Source organism: Apium graveolens, chromosome 3, assembly GCF_009905375.1.
Source record: "Apium graveolens cultivar Ventura chromosome 3, ASM990537v1, whole genome shotgun sequence".
In the NCBI taxonomy this organism is placed as follows: domain Eukaryota; kingdom Viridiplantae; phylum Streptophyta; class Magnoliopsida; order Apiales; family Apiaceae; genus Apium; species Apium graveolens.
The window spans coordinates 291,796,880-291,820,782 of NC_133649.1; the positions used below are offsets into that span (position 1 = coordinate 291,796,880).

General features: G+C 35.1%; 2 protein-coding genes across 2 annotated transcripts; one reads left to right on the forward strand and one right to left on the reverse strand.

Annotated features, from left to right (window-relative positions):
- Positions 1-1,810: 1,810 nt before the first annotated feature.
- LOC141713564 (protein fluG) lies at positions 1,811-14,691 on the forward strand. Its single transcript, XM_074517035.1, has 18 exons — positions 1,811-2,042; positions 2,930-3,181; positions 3,540-3,606; positions 3,720-3,836; positions 3,916-4,021; positions 4,222-4,378; positions 4,492-4,587; positions 7,436-7,484; positions 7,760-8,145; positions 9,050-9,222; positions 10,111-10,231; positions 10,310-10,362; positions 10,446-10,575; positions 11,669-11,814; positions 12,442-12,630; positions 12,949-13,181; positions 13,308-13,444; positions 14,353-14,691. The coding sequence occupies exons 1-18, from the start codon at positions 1,875-1,877 to the stop codon at positions 14,413-14,415; spliced, it is 2,643 nt and encodes an 880-aa protein (XP_074373136.1). The 5' UTR covers positions 1,811-1,874; the 3' UTR covers positions 14,416-14,691.
- A 41-nt stretch (positions 14,692-14,732) lies between these two features.
- LOC141713565 (uncharacterized) lies at positions 14,733-15,925 on the reverse strand. Its single transcript, XM_074517036.1, has 2 exons — positions 15,480-15,925; positions 14,733-15,119 (listed from the first exon to the last, which is right to left on the reverse strand). The coding sequence occupies exons 1-2, from the start codon at positions 15,838-15,840 to the stop codon at positions 14,887-14,889; spliced, it is 594 nt and encodes a 197-aa protein (XP_074373137.1). The 5' UTR covers positions 15,841-15,925; the 3' UTR covers positions 14,733-14,886.
- Positions 15,926-23,903: the final 7,978 nt, after the last annotated feature.

The window sequence follows — 23,903 nt, forward strand, 5'->3', positions numbered from 1 at the left end:
GTATTAATTTTTTTTTCTGAACTAAACACCAAGTATGAACTTGAAATGATTAAAACTCATACCCGATTTTAGAATTCGGTGAACTAAACGACTCCAAACATTCTGTAAAAATTAGATACAGTAATTATAAACTGAAATGATAAATGAATATTTTTTGATGTTGCAGACTTGCAGGTAATAAAAGTTGTTTTTGGGTTGTTTATTCACAGAATTGGAATGAAGAGAAATATTGGACTGCTTCCTTATCAAAGTGGAAACGTGAGAATTTTAATTTAGTATTTCTCACGCATTTATGATGACAAATTTTATTTATAATCATTTATTTAATTGTATTGAATAATAAATTTAATCATGAGCTTTTCCTGAAAAATACTGTTTTAAAGTTATTCTTACAAACATACGTTTTTAAAATTTTTATTTGGAAAACATGATTTCTCAAAAAAAATTTGCAAAAGTATCACACGCAACCAGGATGCATCTCAGATGCAATTTCACTCATTATTCAAAAATTGTAAAAGGTTTTTAGTTACAAACTGTTTTTTACGATTATTTTCAAAATACAGTAAAATTGTAAACAAACTTAAAAAACTAGTATTTTTATTAATTCCTCTTTAATCATTTTGTATAATATAATTAGAAAAAAGAGATTTAAAGGTCATGATAAAAAACTTTTTATTAATGCATCTCAAAGTTAAATATTTAAATTTTAAATTTAAATGTCAGAATTTTTTACTTAACTGAGCTAAAACAAATAAATTTTAAATATAATTATCTTAATTCGTAAATTTCAAATTAGAAAGAAATATAAAAACATAAATTTTAAAACAAAAGTTAATAAAAAAGTGAAAAATCAAAATAAGTTGAGAAAAGTACGTCGTTACTAACATTCAACTTATCAACTTATAACTTATAAATTCGACTTATAAATTGGCTTGACAAACACTCCTCAACAAGTACTTACGAGCTTATAAGCGAATAGATAACTTATTCTCAGCAGCCAAACGGACCCATAAATCAAAGTATATTTGATTTTTGTTAAAAGAATGCGGAAGATCTTCGAAATCTTTGACCATATTAATTTTGTAAACGTAATCGCTGTAGTCATATCCTTGAGTTGATAAACGAAATATTTCTTGATCCGAATAATGCTAGAGAAATAATGACATGTCATCAAGAAGATAACATTTTAAAAATGTTTTAATTATAGTAAAATTCAAGTAATTGAGAGATTTATTCCTAGAGTGTATTCATTTCAGATTTTAAAAGATTGATAATAATCCATTAATTTTGGAAGATTTTCGTTGATTTTAATTGTTGATGGATTTTAACGGAGTTGATGGAAAAATCTTGCAGAGTCTTGTTGATTATGTGAAGTTTTTCACAAATCCTTCAAAATCTCATGTATTTTTAATAGATTTCAAAAAATTTAAAACGAACTAGCAAATCCATTAAAATCCACAACTTTTTCAAATAAAAAAAATCATGGATTTTTGAATACCATCATATTTTGATGGATTTTTAAAAATCCAAATTGAATACCGCCAGATTTTTCGGTAGACTTTTTAAAATTCAAATTGAATATATTCAGATTTTAAAAGATTTTTTGCAATCTATATTAAATAACATCATATTTCAAAGAATTTTTTAAAATCGGAATTAAATATCTCTTGATTTCAAGAATCCAAAAAAATCCTTTAAAATAAAAAAAATCATTTAAAATCTGGATTTAATACACCTTCTTTTTTTACATTTCCGTTCAAACTTCAAAGTATGACTATAAATGTTTTATGAATTGGTGTAAAAATAAAGGGCAGTTAAAAGAAATAGAGAGTATAACTGTTTTGAATCTGTTGTTGAGTATTGAAGAGGAAACAATGGAAGACAAATATGCAGAACTGAGAGAAGCAGTAGAGAAAGTGGAGTTAGTTGATGCACACGCCCACAACATAGTTGCACTCAACTCCACCGTTCCTTTTCTCAATTGCTTTTCTGAAGCCACCGGTGACGCTTTGTCTTTCGCACCTCACACTCTTAGTTTTAAGGTCCTCTCTCTCTCTCTCTCCCTCTCCGTCTCTCTCTCTCTCTCTCTCTCTCTGTTTCTCTCAAGCTCTCTCTCTCTCTGTTTCTCTCAAGCTCTCTCGCTCTCTCTGTTTCTCTCAAGCTCTCTCTCTCTCTCTCTCTCTCTCTCTCCCTATCTCTCTCAAGCTCTGTTAATTTAATTGTTAAGTCATGGTGATTTGGAATGATAGGTTCTCATTTTAATGCTTAATTGTATTTTATTTTGAAATGCTCTGCATTCAATTTAATATATTGAAACATTTGTTGTGCTGCAATTTAAATGCTCATTATTCAATTTAATATATTGAAACATTGTTGTGCTGCAATTTAAATGCTCATTAGTGAAGTTCTTAAGCCGGATTGCTCTCGAGTATATAAGAATGTCTTCTATAGCAGAAATTTTAAACTTATTTTAAACTTAAACCTCTTGAAACTCTTTTTTTTTTATAATTAATCACACATGCACATGCAAAGAGTCGAACTCGTGACCTCTCGACCTCCCGAAGGGGGACACGAGCTCAACCACTGCACCAACACTCTTGAAACTCTTCAGCATTATTATAGATGAACTCATGCAACACGCGCCTTACAGTATAGTCTTTTCATGTTTTTTTGACAACTTGTCGAAACTATTGGTAACAGCACACATTCCTGATTTTTTAAATGTTAATGGCAACTTCTTTCAACTTATTTATTTATTAGGATGGGGTGTGACACGATAATTCTTTAAATTCTATGTTTGATGTTCAAAGAGTTAATTTGTTGAAAAAGAGTTATAGTTTAGCGGAAAAAAGAAAAGAGTTATAGTTCGTGGTTCAAGTTTTGTTAAATAATGTCTAAGGTTTTCTTAGAGAAAATTTGCAAATTGCAGAGATGCCTGAAGGATATTAGTGAATTGTATGGCTCGGAGTCATCTTTGCATGGTGTTCAATACTACCGAAATACTACTGGATTGGAAAGAATCAGTGCGAAGTGCTTCCAAGCTGCAAGGATTTCCACCTTACTCATTGACGATGGCCTTGAAGCCGACCAAAAGCTAGATATTGAGTGGCATTGCAAATATGTACCTTATACTGGTAGAATATTAAGAATTGAACGTCTAGCTGAGCAGATCCTCGATGATGTAAGATACTTTTCATCTTCTAGTCCAATTTACATAGTTCTTATGTGATACATAAGAGAATTTGTTTACACGCATCATGTGTATGATGGTCTGTAGTCTACTTGTCTCTATGTTTTTGGCCCAACACTACAACTAAGAGAAGTTTTGTTTTGTTTTTTATAAGCATATAAAGTCACAGAATTGGAAGAGAATGAATACTTGATTTCAATTGTATTATGTATGAGATTTTTGTTATGTAAAAATAGTACTCTTCAAGAATCTGTATTATATAAATTCATCCTTCAGCAGAATGTCACAAATCACAAGTGCTCATGTATCATTTTATCTAAAGTATCTTTTGTCTTTCGGAAATTTCTAGGGAAGTGCTGATGGAATAATATGGACTCTGGATACATTTACGAGAATTTTTTTGGGGAAGTTGAATTCATATCCTTTCAATTTAATTACTATGCTACGCTATTTTTTACTAGGAAACATACCTTAAACATTATCTAGGCAAAAATATTATTCTCGATTGGTTTCCTTATCCCTTTCGTTACGCTCGCGGATAAAGTTTTCGGTCTGAAAAGCATAGCTGCATACCGCAGTGGCCTTAAAATAAATACAGATGTCAGACGAGAGGAGGCAGAGGAGGGTCTTGCTGATGTTCTTCATGGTGAGTAACCCCCCTGCATTTTACGGTCTAAATTTCATATTAGTGGAAATATCCCTGAACAATCATTCTTTCTTACCAGCGGGAACTCCTGTACACATCATGAATAAGCACTTAATTGATTTTATATTTCTGCGGAGCCTGGAAGTAGCACTTTCTTTTGACTTGCCGATGCAGATACACACAGGGTAAGAATAGTATACTGGCTACTTTGTTCACTCGTCTATGATTACTTAGAGAAAAATTGCTTTATTTCATATTTGTCTTCTGAAAATACTAAAATAAGGCTGCACCTAGACACCTAGTGCACGAGCTCCCTCGTAAGAAAAATCTGGAGGATGTTTTTTGAACCAGTACTTCCTCTCAATCTATTTGTTATTCCTACCAGGTTTGGAGACAAGGATTTGGACCTGAGGCTTTGCAATCCACTTCACCTCCGTAGTGTTCTTGAGGACAAAAGATACAGCAAGTCTCGAATAGTTCTTTTACATGCATCCTACCCGTTCTCAAAGGAAGCATCTTATCTAGCCTCTGTTTACAGTCAGGTACATTAGAGCTTGATACAAAATTTAATTGATAGTGTTCCCTTTCACTATTTATTATAATTTTGACTTTCAAATTGTACGTATCTTCATGTGAGCAATCTCCTAAATGTTAGGTGTACCTTGATTTTGGGCTGGCAGTCCCGAAACTAAGCGTTCATGGTATGATAACCTCAGTTAAAGAACTTCTGGAACTAGCTCCTATTAAAAAGGTACGGCAGATCTAAATGAGCATATATAATACCTACTTACCGAAACTGTAGAAACTTCTATCCGCTGTTGGGGGACAAGGCTCCTTCCTTCTAGCTTACTATGCGGACCCTGATAAAAGTAGCATTCTAATGGAAATACATACTGAATACACTGTTAGGACCTGTCCAGGCCCGCTCTTTGGATATATATATATAAAAAGAAACGAATTCTTTTATTGATAAACACACGCACACACAACTAGGTGGTATTCGAGAGACCACCCACTCTCCACAAACACACATAAGTCAATCTTATTTCTTCCTCCCTCAAACATATAAATGGCTTCCCTATTTATAACCCCAACCTCTACTCACAATCCCTAAATTAAAGCTAAAATATTATTATTCCCACCAAATCCTCCCTTTGAAATCCATAACTGATGCACAAACTAATTATTCAGATTTGTAACTGATTTAATAATTATCCTATTTATTATGTTTCCTAACATTACCGGCCGCCCAAACTTGAACCTTGTCCTCAAGGTTCAAATGAGAAAATAGTTTCATTCTTTCTTTTTCCTTTTCTTTCTAATCGAGAACCCCTGGCTCTCCGCCAATAATTTTCTAAATTCCTCCCAGTTACAAGAAGGTCGCTGACATTCCCCGCAATAGTCCAAGAACAAAAGATCATTTCTCGAGTATACTACAGAGTATACTACAGCCGACCAGACCTTCTTAGTTGGCGTTGAGAGGTTTACTAATTCAAAATAATTGTCAAAATAACTTTCAGCCTTCAACGACCCACCTTCAAGTTTTAAGCCTTTGAATATGACTATTTCAAGTATTTGTGATAAAGAGTCCATGGATGAGTTTGGAGGCGATGAGACATCAAACAAACAAGTCTCTTGTTCTTTGTTGTTGCCACTATTAGAATTTAACGGAGTCTGCCCTAAAACCTCCAATATTGGTGGTTGCTGACGAGCCCTTTCATCTTCTTGAAATTTTCCAAAATCAATTTTTGAAAATCTGATTTAAGCTCTCTATCATTCGCTTGTATTCCATTCAGATTCTCCTCAATTTCGTGGACCGACTTCTTGGCCTGTTCCAAGCCTTGCGAATCTTCACGAGCAGGCGGAGATGGTCCAGTAGTCTTGCGACTATAGCTGTCCATTTTTGTAAGTATGATAACCATACCTTCTTTGAGAAAAGAAATGTCATTTTGAAACTTTTCAATATCCAACTTCAAAAATTTTGCTTGCATCTTTACAAAAAAAATTCCCTGGAAGTCGTCGATTCGATTTTCAACTTATTTTGCACTTTTCGTTGCCCCAAGAACAGAGGTGCTCTGATACCACTGTTGAAACCTGTCCAGGCCCGCTCTTTGGATATATATATAAAAAGAAACGAATTCTTTTATTGACGCACACACAACTAGGTGGTATTCGAGAGACCACCCACTCTCCACAAACACACATAAGTCAATCTTATTTCTTCCTCCCTCAAACATATAAATGGCTTCCCTATTCATAACCCCAACCTCTACTCACAATCCCTAAATTAAAGCTAAAATATTATTATTCCCACCAAATCCTCCCTTTGAAATCCATAACTGATGCACACACTAATTATTCAGATTTGTAACTGATTTAATAATTATCCTATTTATTATGTTTCCTAACATACACCTCTGGTTTAGGTATAGATTGCTTTGTCCAGGATAATAACATTATTATGATAATCTTTATCATCATCATTATTGTCTTGGGTGATGTGAACTTTTACAGTTCATGTAACAAATATAGAGGAGACAACAAATATAGATAAAAATATAGAGGAGACAACAAATATAGATAAAAATAGATGAGAAATAAGAAACTGAGTTAAGCGAAGAAGTCTTGATATATTTACAAAACGTCACATACTTCTTTTACACATAATCCTGAGATCTATATATCCTAAGTCACACTAACCACACCACACGCTAATCCTATTCCACCAACCAGTTACTCTTGGCGGGACAAGCAGTTAAAACAATGATTTAAATTTTAAAAGTCTAAACCGAAAACGGAAATCTACAACTGCCATATTCAAATACTAATTACTATTTTCAGTAAATGATATGGTTTTACCCATATCATGGGGATACCTACATCCACTATCCCTGGGGTATCTGTGTTCTCGAATTTTTTGGCCACATGGTGAAATATGGTATGGGCATATGTTGCTCACAGTTTTGACAAAGTACTATATTTGTTGCTCACACTTGAGAAAATTTACAAAACCGTAGCAGCCTTGTCTCTGCCCGATATCATTTATGGCATATATTTCATGATACCGATTAACTTTCCGTCTGGGCTGTGTAGCTGTAACAGTCACAGTTATGGTTTTTCCATTTAGTACATGACACATCTTTAGATAACTTATATGTTGTTAGGTTGTGTATGATAGGGTTTCTATCAAGGCAAACACTTGGGTGGTTCTGAATGTAAAAGGACTTGCCTATTGCCTTGTCAAAATGAGAAACAGGATAGAAATATTGAAAAATTTAAAATTAAAAGAAATTTACTATTTATAACCCCAGTACAGTTTCATCAGTTTGTATTTTTTTATCAGATATGCTGCATAGCAATGTTACTCTAGGCAACGTCAGTTCCTTGGATATTTAAAATGACATTTTGATAGTTTCTATCTTGCTACTTTTTGTTCTTTGTTTATATATTTAAAAAAATTATTAAGCCTGTACATCAGTGTCTTTTTAGGCTCTCTTTCTCTCTCTCTCTCTCTCTCTCTCTCTCTCTCTCTCTCTCTCTCTCTCTCTCTCTCTCTCTCTCTCTCTTCATATTAATAGATAAGAAAATGTGTTCCACAGGTGATGTTCAGCACAGATGGCTGCATATTTCCTGAAACATTTTACCTAGGTCAGTAAAATCAAAACTATACTCATCATTTCTGTAGTACTGATATTATTTACTGCGTGTAAAGAAAATACAAGCAATTGATACACTTGTCCTGAGAGTGGTGAGCTAAATCTTTTACATAAATGTAAATGTTCTTGACTTCCTTCTTTTTCCTGTGACACCCTCTATTGGAAATATGTCCCACCACCTTCTATCCCTGTGGGTTTTATATTTCGTGAAAATTTGTTCTGTATCCAGATTAGTAGGGTTTACACTATTGGGGTCACTGTTTGTAGGCGCAAAGCAAGCACGCAAAGTTGTTTTCTCGGTCTTACGTGATGCCTGTGCGGATGGTGATTTATCAATTGCTGAAGCTCTTGAAGCAGTTAAGGACATATTTGCAGATAATGCAAAACAATTTTACAAGCTTGATGCTGCTGCACAATTTGTAATTTCAGAAAATATTGCATCTGACCACTCCTCAAAGCTAGCAAATGAAGTCTCAGACGTCACTGAAAGTAATGCAAAACAATTTTACAATCTTAGTGCGACTGTAAATCCCATCAATCTGGAAAATGGTATATGTCCTCACTCTTTAAAGGTAGCAGCCCAAAGTTCAGAGCAAGATGTCTCTTTTGTTCGAATCATCTGGGTAGATACGTCTGGACAGCACAGATGCCGTGTATGTCACTTTTCCGTCTTTATGTTTTTGATCTTTCTATCATTTGGGAACATAAATGGATAGTGTCATTGTCTGTTGTGTATGTAATGCATCCGATTTACCAAGTAAAATGGGAATTTGTCGATGCACTTGTTCTAAGAAAACATAGTAGAAGAAGAAAAGTGAGGAATTGCTTGTATCCGGAAGATGTATACTCATGCAAGAATGATAAATGTTAAAATCAAACATATGTGAATGGAAGAGGCAAGCTAACGAATATGCCTTTGTATCAGCTGGAGAAGGAAAAATAGATTCCAATAAGTAATTTTGCTTGTAGTTGAACATATGCCACTCCAGAGTAGATAGGCAACTTTGTCAAAAACACTAAAACTTAGTTTTAACATTTGCCATAAATAATATTAATAGTTGGTGTGGCTTTTTTGAACTAGATCTTTGAAACAACACATAGAAGTAAACATACTTTCTTTCGCTTCCTTTTGTTTTCAATCAAGTTGATCTTTGATAAGTTATGTACACAAATGTGCTTGCTGTAAGGAATAGATAGATCAGAGAACTACTCCCACATCTACATAAGAATGGGGTCTGGTTAATGGTTGCTTCTCCATCTCTAATCACTTCTTATGATTTAAGCGATCATCTATAATGAACAAAAAAAGTTCTTATATGGATCACAATTCACGATTTAACATAGAGATCACTTATAGGCCGCCTTTCTTTTTTGGTTCTTAGCTAGTCCTTTCATAGTTCATTCATCAAAAGTTTTACATATGATTTTTTGTTTTAAGTTTTATTGGGGTGATTTTGCCATTGTGGACTACAGGTAACAGAAATAGCTTCTAGATGTTTTTGTTACCATGTTGTGAACTTAATGAATAATTTTTATTGCACACCGTTATAATTTCAGGTTGTTCAGAGAAAACGCTTCCATGATTCTGTGAAGACTAATGGTCTTGGTTTAACCTTTGCTAGTATGGCAATGACCTCAGCAGCTGATGGCCCTGCTGATGGGACTGATTTGAGCGGTGTGGGTGAAATCAGATTGTTACCTCATCTATCAACAAAACGCCGAATTCCATGGTACAATGTCAATTCAGGCTGATTGTTATAGCCCCAACAGTATGGGGTATTTCTTTTTATGTTTCATTCTTGTACTCTTAGCCTCTCTCTTCATTATTCTTCCCCTACGACCATCCCTCTCTGTATAAAATATATGAGCGTGTGCTTTTTTTTTGGGGGGGGGATGGGGGGTTGCATGTCAGTATTTTTATTATTTCGTTTAAGTGTCTCCTCTTTTTTAACCTTGGCTTGAAGATAATATCCAAGGTGTTGGATCAAAGTTTCAACATTAACCATTGATCCGCTGATTTTAATAAGTGTATGCATAACTTGGATAAATTTGCGGTTATAAATAGTGAAATATTTATTAGGCTGTACCAACAATGATGCATTTCAGTAAATGAGGTTTGACATACACATTACTAACATACTGAAAATGAGATGATTGTGTTGTGAGCTTACTGAGATTGGTCACGTTTACTTGTTGCAGGACGGGTACTCACAGAACATGCACTTAAGCAAGCACATTGAATCATGAACTTAAAAATAGTATAGGATAAGAAGGATAGTACCTGATCATACATATGCAGACACTACTACCATTCAACTACATCATAACTACTGAGATTGCTCATGAGTATAATTCTCCTGAATTCAATTTCCAAATTGCAGCTGGTGTAAAAGTAAAGAAAGATATAATAAAGGCCACACAAAAGGATTTTTGATTGTAAATCCTACTAGTAACGTGAAGAACTTAAATTCTAGATCTACTTGAGTACTTGTAGCAAGTACACTAGTGTACTTTGATGGTCTACATCTAGTTACTATACTTATTTTCCTGGTCGAGTGAAGTATTTTAATCAAATGTTGAGCAAAACTTAACCGGTTCTAATTTTCCTCCATCGACAGGGCTAAACAAGAAGAGATGGTTTTGGCTGACATGTATCTTAGACCAGGTGAAGCATGGGAATATTGTCCAAGGGAAGCACTGCGACGTGTTTTAAAAGTTTTGAAAGAAGAATTTAACTTGGTGTGTCTGATAACTCCTGAATATTAGCTTTAAGTTAAGATGTCTATATTCATTTAATATCTGTCTTGTATGTTTTAGGAAGTGAATGCTGGTTTCGAAAGTGAGTTTTTTCTCTTGAAGAAAGCATCAAGGTGATTTGTCCAACTGCTTCCTGTGTTATCTTGAGCTATAAGTTTCATTTATATGATTTCTCATTATTAAAAGAGTCTTGCAGTGAGGGAAAAGAAGAATGGGTACCATTTGACACGTCATCGTACTGCTCTACTTCTGCATTTGATGTTGCTGCCCCTATACTTTACGAAATTATAGCTGCGCTCGAATCCTTGAATATTCACGTGGACCAGGTAAAGAAATTACTTATTGTCTTACTGGGTTGTATAGATACATCGCTTGCATCTATGCATATATATCTGGTCAATGCTATTGCTCTTTTTTCTAATCATAAATTAAATATTTGAAAGTCATATAGTCAACAAAACCACAATGGTTCAAAATGTTACTGTTAAACATTGAGATACGAGGCATATTACTGAAACAAAGTTCAATTTCACTGATTATACATGGGGCGCCAATTGCTAGCAGGACACTTGAACAATTATATTTTCCACCTAAAGGGTAATATACAATATATACAGAATTGAAGCAAATATAGAAATAAAGCATATATAATTTCTACTTTGCTTGTGTTGAGGGATCTGATCCTCTTTTTTCTGCCTGCCTAGGGTTTTCCCTAGTTCGTTTTATTTTTCTTGTTAGGTTAATAAGAATAATCAGTGACAGGTCTAGTTTCTCTTTTATATATTACTACTGCATCCTGGAGATTGGCAGTTCAAGGTTGGCTTAAGGTCTAAATCTTGAAAGTAACTCTGTTTTCTGATTTATCTGTCTCTCTTCCTAGTCGTAATGTCCACTCAATGTCTCAAAGTTAGGATTTCTACCTTGTTACAAAAATTTCTAAAGGATCATGATTCCATTACTCTTTGAGTGATCTTAATAATCACTATGCTGATGACTATTGAGGTTCGTGTTATGTTGCCTTGTACCCATACTCAGATTGAACTAATACTTGATGTCGCTTAATATTAATTTCCCACCCGTCGACTTATACAATCGTGGCATTAGTAATTCCCTCGTTGGGACAATGTAGGTTTAAGTTTTACCGGTAATCATTCGAAATATTATACCGGGACATCTTGACTTTAAAACCTTAAAACAATTACATGTTACTATTTGATTTTTTCCATTGGTGTAAATTCATATTCTGCACGTCTGATAGCGTTTTTTAGCAGTTCTACTAGTCTGCTACATGTTTAGGATCCTAGTATCTGCTATCCAGCACAGGAAGTCAATTCTTGGCAGTTACGTTCATCTGTTCGAGTTAATACGTAGGTGAACTCAATCTGGGTATCCAGCCCTACCTAACTTTTTTGTCTTTAGCTTCATGCAGAATCTGGAAATGGCCAATATGAAATTGTAACAGGGTACACCGCCTGTTCTGATGCTGCTGATAACTTAATCTTTACTCGTGAAGCTATTAGGGCAGTAGCAAGAAAACATGGACTGTTGGCGACTTTTGTACCAAAGTAGGTGACTGAGTTTTCGTAAGTTAATAGATGTTTGTCTTAATTACTAACAATTGAGGTCTAGACCTGCTTGGTGTAGTTGTAATCAATATAAAGCAGTATTTCTTATGTCATCAGTTGTGGTTTCCTCGAAAAGTAAAACTGTATTTAACGCTGATCTCATGAAGAACATATACCGGGAAAGAAAAGAACCTTGAATATGCTGTTTTTAATGCTTGTTTTTTCATTAAATTTTCACTTCTTCACTCCGAACTAAGTTGTCAACGTTTTTTTTTTAATTCTGTAATCCTATTAATAAGTATTTGAAAATCAAGGATTGCATGAGAGGTGGCGAAGGCGCTTCCAGTGCTAGATATATTCTAGACTTCGATTCTCACCTCCCCCAGATAATTCCAGACAACTATCCATATAGTGATGAATTTTGGTTCATTCAGTAGTCTGTACTTTAGCTTTCATATATACATAATAAATCAGATCCACATATCCTGATGATAACCTTTACTGTGTCAAATTGTCCGTCTCTTCTTATAGTACCTCTATCTATAGTAGGCTTTAAATCTAAATGTTTATCTCAGAATGTGTTTATTAGTTGACATTATTCAATTGTCTGATTTTTTTTCCGGCTAGGTATGCACTAGGGGAGATCGGCTCTGGTTCACATGTGCATATCAGTTTATCACAGAATGGGAAGAATGTTTTTATGGCATCTGATGAATCTTCTCGCTACGGAATGTCCAAGGTTGGAGAGGAGTTCATGTCCGGAGTCCTGGATCATCTACCTTCAATATTGGCATTTACAGCACCAGTCCCAAATAGGTTACATTTCTACTGTCTGAACATCTTCAACTAGATGAAATTCTTCAAGTAAACAGTATTGTTATTGGAAACCTATGTGTCAGTGCATTACAGACTTTGCCAAAAACCATCAATAATGATTGATACATTGGTACACACATTTATTTCAAAGCTTTTGCCCAAAGCATCTGACAAATTCTTTATGTCAACAAAATTAAAAAAAAATGTCTTATTTTTTATTTCTACTTTTGCTTTAAATCAATAATTTTTGTAAAGAATATTTATGAGTTCAATTTTAGTTGCTCCATTTGTTAAGCTCAACTTTTACATTGGGTATAGTTATGATCGTTTGCAACCACATACGTGGAGTGGAGCATACTTGTGTTGGGGAAAGGAAAACAAAGAGGCTCCATTGAGAGCCGCTTGCCCACCAGGAATTCCAGATGGATTTGTGAGCAACTTCGAGATCAAGGCAATTGACGGGTGTGCAAATCCATATCTAGCCTTGTCTTCCATAATTGCTTCTGGGATTGATGGCCTCCGAAGACATCTCAACCTTCCTGAACCCATCAGTAAGGAACTAAGGGCACAATAGTCTCTGGGCTATAACTAAATTTTTCCTTTGTGGTGGGAATATGAAGGCCGGATGATTCTTTTTTGATTAATTGCCTCACTGTCTTTTTTATTTTCATTAACAGACGAAGATCCTCAAGAAGGGAAACTCCAGAGGCTGCCAAAGTCTCTTTTAGAATCTGTAGATGCTCTTGAAAACGACAGTGCTCTAGAGAAGTTGATTGGTGAAAAGCTTTTGCTTGCTGTGAAAGGGGTTCGCAAGGTACTTTCAATAATTTATCACATATATATCTGCAGTTTAAAGTATAAAAAATTCATGAAATCTATTGAAGCTGCATATTTAGTTTAAGTACCAGAAATTAGCTACTAGAGCAAGCTTAGATGATATTCATACTGAGGTCTTCTCATTCTGATGTCAGTTTTTTATATAAAAGTTATAATTACTTTAGATACCCATGTCGTCATTGTATTATTCAAATACATTAAGTATGTTTTCCAGGGATTGAGTGAACTAATATAGTAATTTGGATTCTTCTATTCCAGTATCTTTTGATTTTGTTCATTCTTTTTAAAATTCTCTTATTTTTTTACTTTCCTCTTTTATATTCATTATTTTGTGACACTTGAGTGTATATTATGCAATTATGTGAGAAATCAGTTATACAGCAGTATTCCGGATTTTGACCTGCTGATAGAACAAGTAATGATGGTGGAACAATGCTGTAAATTTTAAAGCTCTGAATTCTGAATGTCTGCATTTGTCACTTGTCACTTTTATCTTTTAAGTCCTATACAGAATTGATATATCCTCGTGAGAAAGCCAGTCAGCTTAAACCATCAACCGGCCAACTATGAGGGGAGTATTTAATTGTCCATGTGACAAGATTTTTTCTTCCCAATCAAACCAAGTAGTTAAAATTAATAATCTTGCCCCATATTAGTTTTCTAATATTATAACTGATGTCTCACTTTAAAGTGAAAGAAAAATAATTTAGTTCAAGGACATAATTTTCTGTCAATTAAACAACTCTTTAAGATATATGTGGTTACAGACTTGATGCCCTGCATTATTATTTTGTTGATAGGACATGATTCTATGTATTTTGTTTTTCTGGCAGAGATGCATTATTTTTGTTAGTATGGTCTGATTCTGTTTACTTTGTTTTGCAGGCAGAAATAAATTACTACGCTCAGAATAAGGATGCATACAAGAACCTAATATACCGATATTAAGATGAACACTTTTCTTCCAATTCTCGCAAACTCTACATTTTGGTTTGTCGTCGTTTTTTTCTTCTAATTTTCTTTTACTGTTGGTATTATGGCAAGGGGAGCAATGACTTCCCCAAACTTTGAAAATAATTGTGGAGATGCAAACAAGTTGGGCATACATCTTTCTTGTTTCATCTCTCATTAAGCACCCATCCCAGCACCTTACACTCTGTATTACTTATGTGGGGAAGATGATCAAGTAAATTCTAATATTGGTAATTTTTAAGTTTTCTCTGAGATATGTTCAGATGCAATATTTTTAAACTTTCCGACAAATATTTGAAATAAAAACCAAAAAAGGTCTATATATTTATAATATTCTGATAGCAGCTCAAGTTACAAGGCCACAGACAATTAAAGTTTTAAATAACATACATGAATGTACCAATTTCAGAAAGTAGTCTTCTCCAAGCTACAGGGGCCTAAGACTAATCATACAGATAGAATGAAAACCACAAAGAAAGCTAGAGATATTACATATTTACGTCCGGGCAACAAGCAAAAATTTCCATTAGCTCCACTTGCTTTTGAATCGGCATCCGGCGAGGAATCGGAATCCGGAGGGGTGTCGGAATCTGAACTCGAATCAGGCGTGGAACTACTATCCAGGGACGTTGTTTTAGCAGCAGAACCTGATGAAGTTGAGTCTGTAGTTGCACTACTACCTGTAACAACAAACATATTTATTCACCAAAAACATGATAATTTCGTAACAAATACAATACATTCTGAACCGAGAACCCTTCCAATTGTTATCGTTTCTGGAAGAGTGTCCGACACGCGTTTTAAGATGAACAAAAATTATAATTCTTAACTTTTTTTAAAAAAAAATTAATAAATAAAAGCTAAAACATCCTATTTTAATTCAGAAAAGGAAAATTTTGAAAAAAATTATAAAAAATTTCTTTTTATCCATCTTGAAACACGTGTTGGACACTCTCGTAGAAATGACGGGACTGGGGGAGTAAAACTTATCGAAGATATAATCTTTTGAAATAAGAGATTGAAGGGAAGGATGGAGTTACCTGATTTATTACAGGTACCCAAATCAAAAGTTGTGTTACAGGCCTTTGGAAGTTTCATGATGTCTTCCATTGATACATTAAGAGACCCCCTGATCAAGGGATTGTTAAAGGTGTCGCAAATGCATTTCGTGTCATTGGCAATAAGCTCCTTGATGGGAGTGCAGCAGTTCGCGGGAGGGGGCACAGGCCCTGGCGTCAAATAGGGTTGGCAAGGCAAGATCTTCTCCATGCAATTAACGCTGGAACCGCCCAGCATGCTACCCAGATAATCACCCAGTTCTGCATCAGACGCGACGCGCAATGTACCAAATGCAGACATCAGGATTAAGATCACAAACACCAACTTTGAGTTTTCCATCATGCACTAATTTGTATATGATCTCAATATTGCACAACAATAAAATTTTTATTGAAGAGCGAAATATCAGAACAAACAATTGTGCATGGTTTGGGAGGAGACGAGGGATAAATATATAGAGGGAACATGAATCCATACAAGTTGATCAGATTGGCATTTGCTAAAAATAGTTGCAGGTTAGTTTGGTTGAATATGAGCCCTCACTATTTTTAAAAAATTTCAGAGCAACATAAATATAGCCTGGATTTTGTTAATTAGTACGCATAACGGCGCCTATCATTAATACATGTAATCATGGAATGTTCATTTTGAAATGGATTTGAATTGTAATCCGGGAAGTTTGGGACTTTTATTAGCCACCTATATGTATTTTTCGACATTCTCTTTAGTTAAAAATAAACATGAATAACATGGTTTTAGTCTTAAAAATAACTAGTTGATATTTATTTAAATAATTTTTAAAAATCATAATAATAAGAATGTTATGTTAAAATTTCTAATTTTTACTCAGAAAACCCAACCTAAAATATCCGGTGGTGGGAAAGATTGCCCAAAATACTCACTAAATACGAATGTAGGTAATACATCACGAAAATATATATTTTGTATATATCTATGCATAAATATATCGAAGATGCATGTTTTTATAGTTTTCTTTTAATATATGATAGGCATATTGAACATTTATATTCAGCAAACTCAAAATTTTAATTGTAGTGATCACGCATTAGAAACATGTGTATAGTTCAAATAAAATATTAGTACACATAATTTGGTTGATATTTTAACTTTTATTCCACGCTAATATGTATTTTCGGGCATTCAGTTTTAAAAGTGGGGTAGTCCAATCTTTCATGTCCCCGTATTTTTCTCTCCATGATTCTGTGAGAGGTTCGATGTTTCTCTCCTTCTCTTTCTAGATTTGTGAGAGGCATTTCTGCAATGGCTAACGATGAAAGTTTAGATGCATTACTGGAGGAGTTAGACATTTCTAATGAGGAAAATGAAGAGCTGGTGTTTGATGAAGAGATTGATGAACATGTTAACAAGTTTGAACTATGCTTGGTGGGAAGGTTCCTAACGGAGAAGAACATCAATGTTCGAGCTATAAGATCCAAGATGGCTGATATATGGCGGCCAGCAGCGGGAATAAATATCAAATCTTTAACAACAGGCATGTTCTTATTTCAGTTTTATCACAAAGACGATATGCAGTGGGTGATGAATAATGGGTCGTGGTCCTTTGGTAATGCATTACTAGTCACTAGAGGTATCCCAGACGGAGAAGATCCCACCAACGTCCCCCTTAATAAAGTGGACTTCTGGATCCAAATCTATGATCTACCAAGTTGCTTCATGTCGGAGGCTATTGGCAAACAATTAGGTAATTTTTTTAGTTCATTTGTGATGTATGATCCGAACAATAATACCAGCATATGGAGGGAATATATGCGCATTAAGATCAAAGTGGACGTAAGGCTTCCACTGAAGAGGAAAAAGAAGATTTGCAGCAAAAACAGGAAGTAGTGCATTGTTAACTGCAAATATGAGAAACTTGGGGAATTCTGTTTTGTCTGTGGTATGTTGACTCATACAGAACGATTTTGTAAGAAGAGAAGGGAAGGAGGTGTAGAAGGAAGTTCACATGAATGGGGAAGCTGGCTTAGAGCTCCACTATGGAGAGGGGCGGTGCAAGGGCGGAGTAAGTGGCTCCGGGATGAGGGGGCTGAGGTGTGGGGCGATAATCTCGGAAGGGATAACAATCAGGGTGGTCACAGCTCAGACGTTACGCTTTCGAAGGAGAACCAAACCGAAAAAGGAAGACATGTGTTGTTAGCACGAAAAATCAGGGATTTGACAGTAATGAGATAATTATGGCGACCGAAGGAGCGACAAATAATATTTTAAACTATACTAATGGGCCAGGACTTCATGAGATGGATGGGCTAGACATAGAGGAAAGGAAAAGAAAGAGAACTGGACTTAGTGTAACTATGGACCCGGTTGATACAATAAAATCAGATTCTGGGCTTTCTACCGAGGATTGCACTAAATCTTCTTCTACTATATGGGCTAAGCTTGCTAAACAAGCTAGCCAGGGATTATGAATTGCTTAAGTTGGAACTGTAGGGGCCTTGGGAAAGATCGTACAGTCCGAATTCTTAACGATCTTGTGAGAGATCGTCGTCTTGATGTACTCTTTCTTATAGAAACTATTTCAGCAGCTAGTAGGATCGAAGAAATCCGCATTAAGCTGGGTTTTTCTCAATGCTTTTCAGTAGATTGTCGTGGAAGGAGTGGTGGACTTGCTATGTTTTGGAAGAGTTCTGTTGATTGTAGTATAAGTGGTTATTCTCAGAACCATATTGATTTAGTTTTTTCTGAAAAAATATTCAGAAGTGGAGGTTGACGGGGTTTTATGGCTTCCCTGATCGATCTCATCGGAAAAAATCTTGGGATCTGATTCGTAGGCTCTCAGAGTTGTCAAATCTTCCGTGGTGCATTATGGGAGACTTTAACGACTTGCTTTACAGTACGGATAAAAAAGGAGTTCATCCTCACCCGGAGTATCTCATGAGAGGATTTAGACATGCGCTGGATGACACTATATTGTCCGAAATGGATTTAGAAGGCGGTTGTTTTACTTGGGAAAAAAGCCGAGGGAAGGATAACTGGGTGCAAGAGAAACTTGATAGAGCCTTCGCAACAGTAGGGTGGTGGTCTCTTTTCCCCCTGTGCAAACTTACTCTTGTTACTACTGCTGTCTCGGATCATGAGGCTATTCTCTTGGATTTACTAAGTGTAGATATCCCTAAAAAGTCGTTCAGATTTAAATTTGAGAATACGTGGCTCAAAGAGCCATCGTTTGTTAAGGACGTAACGAGGCATTGGGAGGATCTCCCTCCGTCTCATCTTCTCCCAAAACTAGTGGCTGTGTCGGGGTATATGCAGAAATGGGGTCGTAATTGTTTCAATAAATTCAAAGAGAAAGTCAAAATTCAGAAGGCGGTGATTGATTCTCTTCGTGACAAAAGTGATGACCAGGGAGTAAAGGAATATTTGCAGCAAAAGAGCTTCTTAATGAAATTATTTTACACGAGGAGTTATACTGGAAGCAAAGAGCGAAATAATTTTGGCTCAAAGATGGCGACGAGAACACGAAGTTCTTTCATGCAAGTGCTACTGCTAGGAGAAAAGCAAAACGTATCAACTTCTTGATGACGAATGAGGGATCTCGATTGGACAATAAGGAAGGAATGTTCGAGTTGGTGCTTGAGTATTTTAGAAATGTCTTTGCCGCTCCAGAGGACAGTAATACGTGGGAATTGGCAGGGAGTCCTAGAGTGATAAATCATGCACAGAATGAGCAGTTAGTTGCTGATGTGACTTTTGATGCGTTTACAGTTGCCATGAGTCAGATGCACCCTAATAAAGCATCTGGCCCTGTCGGGTTAAACTCAGCCTTCTATCAAAATTTCTGGCAAGTGCTAGGTAAAGAAGTCTTCGAATGCTGCAAAAGTTGGTTACAAGATAATTCATTTCCGACAGATTTAAATAGCACCAATGTTGTTTTAATCCCGAAAAAGGAAAATGCTTGCTGTTTAAAGGATCTAAGACCTATAGCTCTGTGTAATGTCTTATATAAGATTTTAGCCAAGGTTCTCGCCAATAGACTAAAATCAGTTCTTCCCGGCCTTATTTCGGAGCAACAGTCGGCCTTTGTTCCTGGAAGGTGCATCACCAATAATGTGGTAGTGGCGTTTGAAATTATCCATCATATGAGGGGTAAAACGAGGGGTCAAACAGGGGAGGTAACTTTAAAGCTTGATATCGGTAAAGCGTATGACAGGGTGGATTGGGAATTTCTAAAACAAAGAATGCAAGCTCTGAGTTTTTGTAACAAATGGATTAATTGGGTTATGAGATGTGTTACCACGGTTTCTTATAAGGTTTGCTTCAATGGTATGACTGTTGGTCCGATCACACCGAGAAGAGGAATCAGGCAAGGAGATCCTCTCTCTCCTTACTTGTTTCTGTTTTGTGTTGAAGGCCTTTCGAATTTACTGGACAGTGCAGTGGAGGAAGGAAAGATTCATGGTTGTCGTATCAGTCCAAATGCTCCCGAAATCACTCATCTGCTGTTTGCAGATGATAGCTTCCTCTTTTTCAATGCTACTGTTGAAGAGGCTACGCATATTAAACATATTCTAGACAGATATGCAACAGCCTCAGGACAGGCAGTGAATTTTCTGAAGTCAGGGGTGTTCTTTAGCTCAAATGTGCGACGAGGTAAGCAAGAAGAAATTTCAGCAATTCTAGGGGTTTACAAGGATATCACAGTTAGTAATTATCTGGGGCTTCCGTCATTGATAGGGAGGTCCAAGAAGAGAGTGTTTGGATTCCTAAAGGAGAGGGTCACTAAAAGAATTGAAGGCTGGAAAGAGAAACCAATGTCAAAAACAGGAAAGACGATTTTAATTAAAAATATGGCACAAGCTTTGCCTTCTTATTGCATGACCTATTTTCTTCTTCCTAAATCGCTACTTCTGGAAATTGAAAGAATGTTTAATGCCTATTGGTGGAATTCTGGATCAAGTAACAACAAATGGATTCGCTGGCTGTCTTGGGCTGAAATGAGTGGTGCTAAATGCAGAGGGGGTCTTGGGTTTAAAAGTTTGCATGGTTATAATGTGGCACTATTAGGTAAACACATCTGAAAATGTATCCAGCATCCGGATTTGTTAGTATCTCGCATTCTCAAAGAGAAATATTTCCCAAATATGTATATGTTGGAAGCCAGGAAAGGAGTGAAAGGAAGCTTTATGGACTAGTATCTGGCAGGCAAAGGAGCTTCTGGTACATGGATTTCGGTGGGTTATTGGTGATGGGCAGTCAGTGGTGGAAACTCGAGATCCTTGGCTAGCTCAGAAGGCAGATCATAAGGTGGACAAGTTACAAATGTATGAGGGGAGGGATGAGAAAGTTGCAGAGTTGTTTCATCCAGGAACTAAGTTCTGGGATGTCGAAAAGATTCGAGGGTTATTCAGTGATGGTGATGCCAATGCTATTCTAGCTACGAGTGTGCCGCAACAATCAGTTGATGATAGAATAGTATGGTCCCGGTCTACCATGGCTTATATAATGTGAAGACAGGGTACAGAGTATGGCAAGATCACGGTACAAATAACCTGCGGAGTATTCAGTCACCTGGGTGGAGTCGACTTTGGAGGCTATCTATCCCTCACAAAAAAAATATTCATCTAGAGACTTTGCCGTGACAACATTCCTGTGCGAATCAGACTTAGAAATAAAGGTGTGTCACTCCCCATGATTTGTCCAATGTGTAATGCGGATGTTGAACATTTGTTACATCTTTTCTCTGATTGTCCGTTTGCAAGCAACTGTTAGCAGACGAAAAACCTGGTATATGATATGCATATTGTGGAGTCAGCTCCTTAGTGGGTGCTTAATAAACTGGAAATGTCAAAATAGGAGGATGTAATCAACATCTGTACAGTATTGTGGGGTATCTGGTTCTGGCGTAATAAGAAAGTGTTGAAAAATCAGGTGGTGAACCCAGCTATTGTAATGGAGAATAGCTTTAATATACTGAGTGAGTGGAAAACAGCTAGACAGAAACCGCATATGCACTTACCAAGGACAGGCGCTTTAGTCACGGAAGGAAAAAGGTGGAAACCTCCTAAGAAGGGGACTCTCAAGCTCAATGTTGATGCCTCATTTATTCAGGAAGCTGCTACATTCTCTGTTGGGATGGTTATTCGAGACCATAAGGGGAGTTTTATTGAAGGGCGAAGTATGACTCTTCCTCGCCCAGCAACTGTTTTTGAAGTTGAGTGTATTGGGGTCCGAGAGGCGCTGTCATGGTTGATAAGCTACCAGGATAAGACTATTGTGGTGGAAACAGACTCCTTGCTTACATACAGAGCTCTTCATGATGGAGGCACAAATTTGTTGGAAGTGGGGCACATCATTGGCCAATGCCGAATACTGCAGCAAAACCTACCCTCAGTTACTGTTAAACATATAAGGAAGCAAGCCAACAAGGTGGCTCTTAGCCTAGCTAAAATACCCTGATTGTTATATTGCTTCATTATTTTCTCATCTCCTCCAACCCATTTGGTGGAGACTGTACTGAATGATCTTCCTCTTTAATTAAATTTCTTTGCTTTCAAAAAAAAGTGGGTAGTCCGTGCATTTTCTTATTATAAAGAGTAAATAACAATTTGCACCCCTTAGTAATGGGCATTTTTTCGAATTGATTCCATATTATTAATCTTGACACTTTGCACCTTAAATTTTAATTGGCACTTCAATTTGCACGCTTCCGTCCAAATTGACCATTACTGTTAGTTTGGGCAGGGGTAAAATCGGAAATTTTTATTTAAGATTAGTTTATGACAGAATGCACCCCGTACTTTTAATTTTTTTACATATTGCATTTTAATTTATAAAAATATAACCCTTTTTAACAAATCTTAATATTTTAAAATAACTATTTATAAGATATAGTAGCTAATATTTTACTTATTTGAAAAATGCTATAAAGTACACGTATTTTTAGGAATATTTGGAAGTAAACTAATTTTTTTTATCATCTGATTTTTTTTATTATTTTATTGTTAAATATAGATAATATATTAGTATTAGATTGAAATTCTCCAACAATAATCATCAACTAAAACAATTCAGACTTTTCTCAACTCATAATATCCTAATCAACACTAGGGGACATGTTTTAATGCCTTCTCATGAAGAAGGCCTCCATATGCGTTAAGTAAGACTTTTCTCATCTCATAATATCCTAATCAACACTAGGGGGCAGGTTTTAGTGCCTTCTCATGAAGAAGGCCTCCATCTTCGTCAAGTATTAGGTTTTTTTGTTAAAGTATGTCAAGTAGTGGGTCACGTGTAAGTCTTTGGTTCCTAGAATCCAAGACTTAATTTTAGTATTAGTATTAGTATTTTATCATCTTTCATAGTCTATGTAGTTTATTTAGTAGTGGTCATATGACCAATTTATTAAAAAAAATCAAAGGACAATTCGTAGTTATACCCCTATTTTTAAAAATTAATAAAAGAGTATAGATATTACGAGGATAAAAAAGTAATGAAAACTGATTTTACAAGATTTTCGTAAACTAATATTGCATGTATATAAAAGACAAGAAAAAAAATTTACTTCTATATATTTTTTAAAATGTATATATTTTACCATTTTTCAAATAAAAAAAATATTAGCTACTATATTGTAGAAATAAATATTTTATAAATAGTTATTTTTAAAGTAGGAGTATTTGTTAAAATGCAATCTGTTAGAATTTTAAAACTATGGGGTGCATACTGTCATTAACTAAATTTAAATAAAACTTTCCGATTTTACCCCTGCCCAAACTAAGGTAACGGTCAATTTGGATGGAAGGGGTGCAAATCGAAGCGCCAATTAAAATTTAAGGTGTAAACTACCAAGATTAATAATATGGAACCAATTCAAAATGCATATTGCTAAGGTGTGCAAATTGCTATTTACTCTATTATAAATCACCATTATAATCTAAATTTATCATTTATTATTGTATAATTGATTATTAAAAAAATTATAATTATAATTTAAATTCTAATAATCATATTAATTTACTGAAAATCAATTTAAAACTGTACAAAATATATGAATATAGAGGTGAAATTGAAGTAAGAACAAATCTGGAATTAATGTTATTGTTAATTTTATTTTTCTTTATAATTATTTTACGAAAAGTAAAAAAAAATTATAATATACATGTGATAAATACATTATTTGCATTAGAATTATAATAAAAAAGATTATAATAATATAATTTCATTAATTTTATTATATCATTAAAAAATACTATAGAGTTATATAGAGTCATATCGGAAATAGGATTATCAAGCTGAAATAAAAATAGGAATAATTACAATACAATTTCAACAATTTAGCTATATTTCATCAAAAATAAAATAAAATAGAGTTGTATCAAAAATATGATGATTGAAGTGAAACCAAAATATATCTTAAATAAAAATAA

Bases quoted from the DNA above. Each gene is read 5' to 3' on its own strand.
- LOC141713565 (XM_074517036.1), bottom strand. From the start codon at position 15,840: ATGATGGAAAACTCAAAGTTGGTGTTTGTGATCTTAATCCTGATGTCT. The intron at 15,120-15,479 runs GTAACTCCATCC...TTGTTGTTACAG, and splicing joins GGGTACCTGTAATAAATCAG to GTAGTAGTGCAACTACAGAC.
- LOC141713564 (XM_074517035.1), top strand. From the start codon at position 1,875: ATGGAAGACAAATATGCAGAACTGAGAGAAGCAGTAGAGAAAGTGGAG. The intron at 3,837-3,915 runs GTGAGTAACCCC...CTTTCTTACCAG, and splicing joins TCTTGCTGATGTTCTTCATG to CGGGAACTCCTGTACACATC. The intron at 11,815-12,441 runs GTAGGTGACTGA...TTTTCCGGCTAG, and splicing joins TTGGCGACTTTTGTACCAAA to GTATGCACTAGGGGAGATCG.